At 32.5% G+C, this 10,395-nt stretch overlaps 1 protein-coding gene across 6 annotated transcripts; it reads left to right on the top strand.

Annotated features, from left to right (window-relative positions):
• Window positions 1–325: 325 nt before the first annotated feature.
• On the top strand, window positions 326–5,814 carry LOC100571809 (balbiani ring protein 3). 6 transcript variants are annotated; one of them, XM_029491624.1, is made up of 7 exons: window positions 326–817; window positions 900–1,073; window positions 1,137–1,305; window positions 3,044–3,167; window positions 3,236–3,387; window positions 3,488–3,692; window positions 3,792–5,814. In XM_029491624.1, exon 7 carries the CDS (start codon window positions 4,251–4,253, stop codon window positions 5,649–5,651), a length of 1,401 nt encoding a protein of 466 aa, XP_029347484.1. In that variant the 5' UTR covers window positions 326–817; window positions 900–1,073; window positions 1,137–1,305; window positions 3,044–3,167; window positions 3,236–3,387; window positions 3,488–3,692; window positions 3,792–4,250; the 3' UTR covers window positions 5,652–5,814. The 6 variants fall into 6 exon arrangements, 5 of the variants coding, with proteins under 5 accessions (XP_029347484.1, XP_029347485.1, XP_029347482.1 ...); XM_029491625.1 differs by having other exon boundaries at window positions 878–1,060; XM_029491622.1 differs by having other exon boundaries at window positions 327–817; window positions 878–1,073.
• The last annotated feature ends 4,581 nt before the right edge of the window (window positions 5,815–10,395 follow it).

The raw sequence follows: 10,395 nt of genomic DNA, 5'->3' as shown, positions 1-10,395 counted from the left end.
TAGACACTTTTCAAGTATAAGAATCATACGTCGATGGGCAACCATACTATCTATTAGCCGTGCTGTCTGGTTATAAATATTAGTGATAATTATAAATTATAATATAACATAATATTGTGATATTTCTCGACACCACCAGGGTAAACGCCGTATCCACTCTTATCCGTTTTTGGACAAGTGCTTATCACTTGTATTAATAATTGATAAGATATGATGTTGATAGTAGTTATTGGTGCGCGCATGCGCGTGCGGAGCGTGGAACTAGCTGCGGTGATCCGCTCGTCAAATAGTATTGACGTCACATTGTCCATTGATAAGACTGATGGTTCAAAACAAACTGTTATCACGGTTCATTCCATAAAAAATGCATAGTTTGAAAGAAATTGATTTTTTTGGTGTAGGTATGCTTTTTTTTCTTAAATTGCTAACTTCCAAAATCGTCTTCTTTACAAGTTTATACATGTATACCGACCAAAAATATGAAGCTAAACACTTTTTTCTTCAAAACAAACAATTTGTAGTATTTTGTACCGTAGGTACACATTATACGCAAAACATTCAGTTAAGTATTAAATATTAATAATATTATCTTTTACTATTGCAATTTATTGTATACAATATTTTCCCTCCAATTTATGCTAATATACACAATTATATTTTTTAACTATACCCATTAATGTACCTATATTTATTTGTTGTTTTTTGATTTTTTTGAGCCATCTGCTTGTACGTGTTACACCGGCGTTTTGTATTGGTCATCTGTGTGTCAGTTAAGTGTCACTGGTTACCTATCTGGTATTTGAATAGTTTTTTCAAGGTGAGTAGAAATTACCCCTTATTAAGCAATTTGCTAATGTTGGAAACAAATTTATTTTAGTTAAAAATATATGACTTCAAAGAGCATCATCAAGCTTTCGTGCATCATAAATTTTTTTGATGACAAAAAAATATTTTCGAAGGAAGAAAATTCATTTGAATGTGGTTATGTCATGAGCTTCAATTATATACCTGATATTGGTATAATTAGTGGTCAAGTGCATGCTAGTATGAAAAATAAATTGTACGATATTAAGGTAAAGAACAATGTAATGTTGAATGTATAATTTTTAAATAATTGTATTGTATACTTTTTATAGATATTCTTCAAAGACAAGAATATTGATCATGCCAGTTGCACATGTTCAACAGGTTTGACAAAATGTCATCATATGGTTTCACTTCTTTTACATGGGCATACAAATATATCAGTGACTGATAGGTACAGCCTGCAGCTGGTCAAAAAAATGTGCGAAAGAAAATGAAGAAGTAATGACTATTGATGATATGTACTCCAATAATTTTAAAGCTGTTACTGATACCTATAATATTGATTTTAAAGCCTTATGCTTTGATAAATGATCAACAGCTAATCAAACAGTTGGGTTTTCGTGGTTATTAAGTCCAGAACCTCCAGTTGAAGATTTTAGTAAAATTATTCTCTTAGAAAATGTTTTAAACTCCTCAGAATTTAGAACTTCAAAAAATAGTATACAAATGTTGTCTGAGCTTTGTAAATTATCTTTTGAACAAATTAAAGATATAGCTTCAAAAACCATAGGACAAAGTCAAAATGTTAAATGGTGTCTTCATAGAAAATTTTGTTTAACATCTAGTAATTTTCATTAAGTAATTAAATCAGTAAAAAATAATTGATACCCTAATTCACTTTATAAAAGTCTCCTAGGTAAATATTTTATAGAAGGAATAAAATCTATTGAATGTGGAAAAACAAATAGATATATTGCAATTGAAGAATTTGAGAAGGCTAACAATTGTATTGTGACTAAAACTGGTATTTGGTTACATGAATCTGGGTTTTTGGGAGCCAGTCCAGATGGTTTGCTTTTTGATGACAACTCTTCATATTGTATTGAAGTCCCTATAAGTGTCCCTATAAATTCCGAAATGAAGATTTAAAAATTGCCCTTACAAATTCAAATGATTACATTATTAACTTTGATACAAACAAAAATGATTTTGTTTTAAATTCTGAACATCAGTATTATGACCAAATTCAAGGTCAAATGCACATGACAAAAATATCATCTACAATTCTTATTATATGGACTTCAAAATTCTTAGTTGCTTTTAAAATTAATCAAGATCCGAATTGGTCATTAAATATTCATATTTCATTACATTTTTACCATCAAAAATTGATTCCATATATTTTAACAGATTTTAACTGATTATTATACATAAAATAATTTAGGTATATTATATAATAAGCATATGTATGCTATGCTTGGATTAATTTGATAACATAATTTAAACAAATTAATAAATATTTGATATAACAATTTATTATAATAATAATAATTACATTGTCATTATAAAAATTATACCGGGTCATATAATTTTTTAAGAAAAAAGTTGTTTTATAAATGACTTGAAACTATGTAAAAAAATATTTTCAAAAAAATGTACACTTTGAAATAATAAGAGTTCAATGATAAAAGAATCACCCGGTATAATTTTTATAATGACAATGTAATTATTATTATTAAAATAAATTATAATGAATTTTCGTTTGTCAAAAAAAGTTTTTTTTTTAAATATCATTCAGTATCATATCATACTTTATTTTTATTGTACTTAACTCAAACTACCTTTATGCTTGAAGGGGAGTTGCAAACATATTACTACTATTATATATATTATTGTTTGTAATTATTTTTTTTTCCTAAATAAATTATAAATTATAATATATTTATTTTATTATATAAAAAGTATGCTATACCTTTTAAACTACTTACAAACTTGATGGTGTTTGAAATGTTGTAGTGAAATAACTTGTTTTATCTAGTTTAAGAAGTTCTCCAAGCTGTAAAAGGTTCTTTGGTGTAGGAGAACATACTAACTTTCTAATTTTCTTCATTCTTTCGGCAGCTTGCAGAAAGGTAATCAAAAGCACCTTCTGGATTTCTGATTTTTAAAATCAAAAACATAAATGATTAATGACTAATGTAACATATATTTTATGTTTGTATATATATAACATTAGCAATACTCAAGCATACTAATAACAACCATCTAAAAAACCAAATTCAAATTGAATGAACTTGAACTAGTCCATTAAATCTTGAACTTGCTAGTTTTTAAAAATATTTTACTGTCATTATTGTAATGTAAGTATAGTGTAATATAAGTACCTAAATTGTACCTATTCTTATAATTAACAATTACCTAACTATAGCTTCTGAAAACAACATTTATTTTGGCTGAGTAAGAGCGGGCAGTATGCTGAACACATCCTTCACCAAGCACTTTTTTCAGTTCTCGCATTGCAACACATGATTGCCTAACTGGGTGACTGGAGTTTTCTTAGAGATGAAGTTTTATCACCAGGTAATGTTGTGATTGCCGCAGTTGCTTCACAATTAGTAATTTTAGTTTCATTACATTTAAGATATCTAATATACCAAATTACAACACTATTAATTCATAGGAAAAATGATTAATCCAACATTTAATGGACTGATATGAAGTTGGATTTAAAATAACTTACATTTTTCTCTCTGTTAATTTACTTTTAAAGTAAATGAAACCTAAATTATCTTTAACGACTTCCTCATTACGATGGACACCAGCAATTAAAGTGTATGAACTGGGCCGATCACCAACAGGCCAAAATTGTATATTCTCTTTAGAAAGTAATTATTAATTATTATAATATTATATATTATATATTAATATACCATTTACGATTCCATCAAAATTACATTCTACTGCTTCTTGAAATTCCTGAACAGGTAGGACATAACTGTAATCTAGATTGACTCGCTTCATTCTTTATTAAATTATTAAATTTAAAACTAAATTATAATTTTTAATTAAAACGATTATTTCGGGTATTATCCTATATTTTCTTTTCTACGTTGGTATCACTGCCTACTGATTCGAGATATAAATTTCTTATCATTTTTCTGACAACTTCCCTACTCCGAGACACGTAGAGATTCTGAGATTATATTATAAGATTATATCTTAGTCCGTGCAATATATTATCTTTAATCGGGATTGTCAATAATATTTTCATCGTTTTTCATCTGCGAGTTGTTAATATTGTTATAGTGAACTCCGGCGATTCATCGTTTTATGGGTACTTAATCTTAAATTACTCAAGTGATCATTTCGAGTTTTCGTTAACTAACGGGTAGAACAAGTACTCGACTGTACGTTTGAAGCGGACGCCGTCGGGCACCGAAGGAATGTACCAACTACCCAGCCTGGCGAAAATGGCGTACTACGCGTGCAACAACATCGAACGTGGCAAGTTTGACTTGCTGAACACACCGGATATCGATATGCAAAATTGTTGCGAATCCCTGTTCGAATTATTCAAAGTCGACAAAAACCAAGACGAGCGCAACGATAGGCAGACAATGTTCAGTCGGTCTCGGTTCGACATCAATGACGATATGTTTAAACACATATGCGAGAAAGCAGCGTTCAACGAGCACATCGATTGCTTGATACTAGCACACGAGATTGGCGTCCCTTGGGACACCGTGCCTGGATGGACCGGTTTCAGAGGTAAGGCGTGTGATCTGGCGGCGAAAACGGGCAATCTAGAATGTCTAAGGTACGCCTTTGAGAACGGGTGTCCCTGGGACGAGGATACGTGTAGCAGCGCAGCGTCTAACGGTCACCTGGAGTGCCTCACTTACGCACGGGAAAACGGGTGTCCCTGGAACGAGGATACGTGCGACAACGCCACGAGGGCTGGTCACGTGGAGTGCCTGAAATACGCATGGGTAAACGGGTGCCCTTGGGACGAGAATACGTGCGATGAAGCAGCGTGTAATGGTCACCTGGAGTGCCTGAAATACGCACGGGAAAACGGGTGCCCCTGGGACGAGGCTACGTGTAGCAACGCCGCGTTGAATGGTCACCTGGTGTGCCTGGCTTACGCACGGGAAAACGGGTGCCCCTGGGACGAGGCTACGTGTAGCTACGCCGCGTTGAACGGTCACCTGGTGTGCCTGGCTTACGCACGAGAAAACCAATGCCCGTGGGACGAGTATACGTGCAACGACGCCGCAGAAAATGGTCACCTGGAGTGCCTGAAGTACGCACGGGAAAACGGGTGCCCGTGGAATGAGGGCACGTGCAGAAGTGCAGCATATAACGGTCACCTGGAGTGCCTGAAGTACGCACGGGAAAACGGGTGCCCGTGGAATGAGGGCACGTGCAGAAGTGCAGCATATAACGGTCATCTGGAGTGCCTGAAGTACGCACGGGAAAACGGGTGCCCGTGGACCGAGGACACGTGCAGAAGCGCAGCGCAGAACGGTCACCTGGAGTGCCTAAAGTACGCTCGGGAAAATGGGTGCCCGTGGATCGAGGACACGTGCAGAATCGCAGCACAGTACGGAAACCTGGAGTGCCTGAAGTACGCACGGGAAAACGGGTGCCCGTGGAATGATGACACGTGCAACTACGCAGCAAACTGTGAACATTTTGACTGTCTGGTCTACGCCTACGAGGGAGGGTGCCATTGGGACATTATACATTTCTTGGATGTGTCAAGGTACAGCCACTCGAAATGCGCTGAATACGCCCGCGAAGTATGGTCCCGGCAGCGCCGTCATCTCTTCGACAATTTATAGAATATCTTTTCACCAATTTTTTTTTACCCGACGAAAAAATACTGTTTTTTTATTATGATTTTATGTTACGAGTTCTTAGCGATCTTTTTATATTAAGCAAATGTTTGATAATTAATATACCTATTTTTTAAGTTTTACAATAAATTTTTTTTTTAAAAATCTATTTACTTATTGTTATCGTTGATAGTTTGATGCATAGGTACCTACATTGTAACCAAGTCATACTGTATCGAATTTATGAAAAAAATACTTGTGTGTGTCAGTTATTGGTACACACAAGTACATAACGTAATTGAATTTACTTAAATTAATAGGTACCTACTATATCTAATTAACTTTGGTTGGAATTAAAATAATAAAATCGTACTTGACTGGATGGTTGTCGATTAATGGTAAATTTAAATTACAGATAATAATATATTTTTAAAAACAATAGGTTAGGTACAAGGTATTCAAAAAACGTTGTTGTATCATTAATTAAAGTAATGTATTGTCTCCGTCTTACAAAACGCCTACATACCAAATTTATGCTCAGTTAGCTTAAAAATTTGAGTGAATATATATAGTAATTATGAAACTAGTAAGAAGGAACATTATCTGTGTTTTGACGGAAGTTTTTTTACGATGATTCAATTTTTAAGTGAGAATTTTTAATTTAGATTTGTTATACACGCATAACTTCGATTAAAACACAGATAATGTTCGTACCATCAAATTTCATAATAATAGGTCGATTCACTCTAATTTTTAAGCTGACGGCATAAAACTTGAATTTCCTAGCGTAAATTTGGTATGTTTGTAAAACGGAGACAACACATGCGGGTAAGGCGTCGTCTTAACTGAGTAAGTAAATGGTGGGCAGATAACTATATAATAAAATATTTTTATAAAATTATTAATATTATTATTTATCATACTTTTACGATTGTACACTTTTTATACCTAGCCAACTTTTATATTAATTATTAGGTGCCTGTGTACTATGATTTAAAATCATAAACTAATGACCTTTGTCAGAAATAATAGATAGGTCATAACTCATAGGTAGTTATATCTATCTCAGTAGTTGTTGAATATCTTAAAATGACTTCAAATATTATCTATACGTTTGTTAATTACTAAGCTGATATTTATAAATAAAATGTTTTAATTATGAACTAGTTGCAGTATTACTGCAGTGACGTACGCAGGTAGGGGCGGCTCCAGAGCCTGTGTTAGAGGGGGGGGGGGGGGCAAGTTATAATTTCACAAAAACTCATAGCAAAAATAAAACAACAATTTTTACAACACAAATTCATCACCTATTTTTTAAATTGGCAAAAAAATCAATAAACTCCTTTCAGCTGAGGTAACACTAACTGGTAGGCCGTAGGGTTGATAATACTTGCAACAATTTTTGCTACGCAATTCAATATTCATGTTTTGAACACAATAAAATAATATCATAGTATCATACCATAGTATGTATATTTTATATTAATATAGTTTATTTATAGCCTTATTGGTTCTTCATAATATAGATAGCACCCAGCAGGTACATCGTATACACCGTCATCCTCTGTGGCCCATAATATAGTCCTTATGACAATATTATATAATAATTTAATATGCATTTTTTGTTAACAATATACATTTTTTATAAATACGGGTTTGGGGGGACATGTTCAGGAATTTTCTATGGGTGGGGACCTAAAATCTAATTCTATCTCTATAAATCCTAAGTTGAGATAACATCTTATGGCGAAAAAGAAAGGTGTGTTACCCTGGCACCCCAAGGTCAAAATTTCGACTTGAAAACCGATTGGTATTATGTAATCTTTTATGTAACAATTTGTAACCACAAAAAAAAATTTTGTAACCAACCCGGTGCCCCGGAAAACCGCAATCCAAATTACCCGCAATTACCCGCCAGGGTAACGTTACCCCAGCACACGAAACATTAAATAATTACAATTTCGACTTGAAAACCGATTGGTATTATGTAATCTTATATGTAACAATTTGTAACCACAGATTCCAAGATTAATGCCACTTTTAGATAAACATACATTTTTTTCATTTAATCGATTTGATTTTCTCTCAAATATGTGTACTTTTGATCATTTTACTAAAACATCTAACTGTATCAATAATAATTTAAATAAAAAAAATTAAAGTTTGTGGTATTTTTCTGAATTTCAAAAAAGCTATTGACTGCGTGAATCCCGATATATTAATTTAAAATTTGAATATTGTGCTACAAACGACAATGCTTTTAATTTAATTAAAACATTTATTTCTGTCAGACCTCAACAAGTAAGAATAAATGGATTACTTAGTGATGTAAACACAAATTGTTTCTCAGTACTTACCTCAAGGCAGTGGCGCCGAAGTTTTTAAAATGTCAACCACATGTGGTCGGGCAATTTTAAAACTTCCCGGCCTCAATATCTTAATTATTTAATATAGAGGTACCCTAAAATACATTTATTCATAATCACGGTTTAAATATACTCCTGCTCATTTTAAAATTATGAAGTAAATAAAATATGGCCGGCCAGCCACATTTTTTAAAAAAGAGGTCGGGCCACTGCCCGACGTCAGCATGCACTTCGGCGCCACTGCCTCAAGGTACAGTTCTTGGCTCTGTCTTATTTATTATATAGGTACATACTACATAAACTGACTTTTAAATATAAAGCTTAATGCCAATTTTTTTTGTTATCCGGATGATATACCTAGTTATTCTGATTAAAAAGGATAACTCATAAAGTCATAACTATGACAATTTATATACAATAGTTAATTACTGCCTATCTGCAGTAAAAGACAGTTATGATAATAATAATTTACAACTAAATGTATTTAAATCGAAATATATAGTCTTTAATATTACGAATAGTTCATATTATATTATAAGCACTGATTTTTCTCTGTGCTCTCTTATAAATGTAAATATATAAATCATCTTTGCGAGTACCTACTTAACTTTGCATGGATTTATTGTATTTAATATCTTGGAGTATACTTTGATATGTAGACTAAAATGTATTGAACATAATTATTATGTTAATAATCTTCTTAGATAGTTATTATAATATAAGTTTCGAATGCTCAAAAATATGATGGATATTAGAGCTCTTAGAGTTATCTATTTAGTTCTTGTTCGTTTAATTTCTTTGATTGTGGTTTAATATGGGGAATGGGGATGTACTACTCCACGCATATTAATGTCATATCTATTACTATTAATGTATTGATTAAAATTATACTTTTATTGTATATGTAATATATATTTTGTAAATATAAATCAATTTCAGACTTTTCATTGTTATAAATTCATAATACAAGAATAAAAACAACTATAATTTAATTTTACCAAGTAATCATACACATTTTGGAACACAGTCCAATAATTAAAATTTTATTCCCTAAATATTATATTAAAGTAGCTAATTTTGATAGGTACTTTAGCAGCTATTAGATACACTTTCATAACGCTTGATACCTACTTCCCAGCTTTTTTTAGCAAATTGTCGTTCACTAGTTTCAATAGTGTGCAGTTAGTTTTGATACTATAGTGAATTGACATATTATAAAACTTTTAGGTAAGAACATTATCTGTGCTTAAGCTTTGCCGATTTTTCGAAATTTTCATTTTCAAGCAAGATATGGGTATGTGAAATATCAAAAAATAAAAATGCTCATATCTCGCTTGAAAATTAAAATATCGAATGAATTCCAATGCTTTAGCACAGATAATGTTATTATCTAAACAATTTATTGTAGCTAAAATCACTCTAATATCAAAACTAACAGCACACTATTGAAACTAGTGGACGAACATTTGTTATGTCATACGTGTGTAAGACGGAGACAACAAGTAAATCCTCTTAATGGCTCGAAATATTATAGAAGTACCTTTATAGTTCTAATGGGGGCGACGGGAAACCGGATGTATAATTTCAGATTCGAGTACAGTTTTTAATGGGAGGCGGGGATGAACTAAAGGCGCGTCCAGACGGAGCAGCTTTTGCCGCGCAGCACGGCTGTGCGGCATGAGTATGAATACATAAATACATTTGCCGCGGCTTTTTTTGATGCCGCGAGGCAAAATTTCCGATCGGCCCAGGTTGTTTACATCAAAGGAAAGCCGCATGTGTGTGACGTACTTTCGGCAAAGCCGCGCGGCATCAGTACTTACCTATTTAATACTTTTTCAGGTTTTTAAATTATTTTTTAAGTAATTAGTAGCGGAACATTTTTTTTCAAATGTATCACTGTGTGGACGCGTATTTGCCGTGAAAGATTACGAACCCTATACGCTTATTTATAGAAGTGTTGTAATTTGTAGGGTTTGTAAAATGTAGTGTACATCATTTTTGAACGAGTATTAAAACAATTATCGTCATAGCGTGCGCAAAACGGTGCTTCACTGTACCAGAAAAATTATTTTAAATTCACAAGTAAAACTGTAAATGTTTGTTGTTTTTTATTCTTGTAGTATAACAATAAAAAGTCTGAAATTGAGTTATATATACTTTATACATGTAGGTACAATATAATCCACCGTTCATAAACTCGAATAAAAGTTATAACTTTAAATTTTGGATAAATTAAAATAGTAGGATACAATTTTGATTTTCAAAGTAGAATTTTAATAAATAAATTAATAGTAGTAGATATAACCATAGCGCTATTGAAGCATTGTGGCATATATGGGGCATATATTGACTTGTCCCCACATAATTTCATTTCAACCCCC

This window comes from Acyrthosiphon pisum, chromosome A3 (assembly GCF_005508785.2).
Source record: "Acyrthosiphon pisum isolate AL4f chromosome A3, pea_aphid_22Mar2018_4r6ur, whole genome shotgun sequence".
NCBI classification, from domain to species: domain Eukaryota; kingdom Metazoa; phylum Arthropoda; class Insecta; order Hemiptera; family Aphididae; genus Acyrthosiphon; species Acyrthosiphon pisum.
This window is presented reverse-complemented; position numbering and strand designations above follow the sequence as displayed.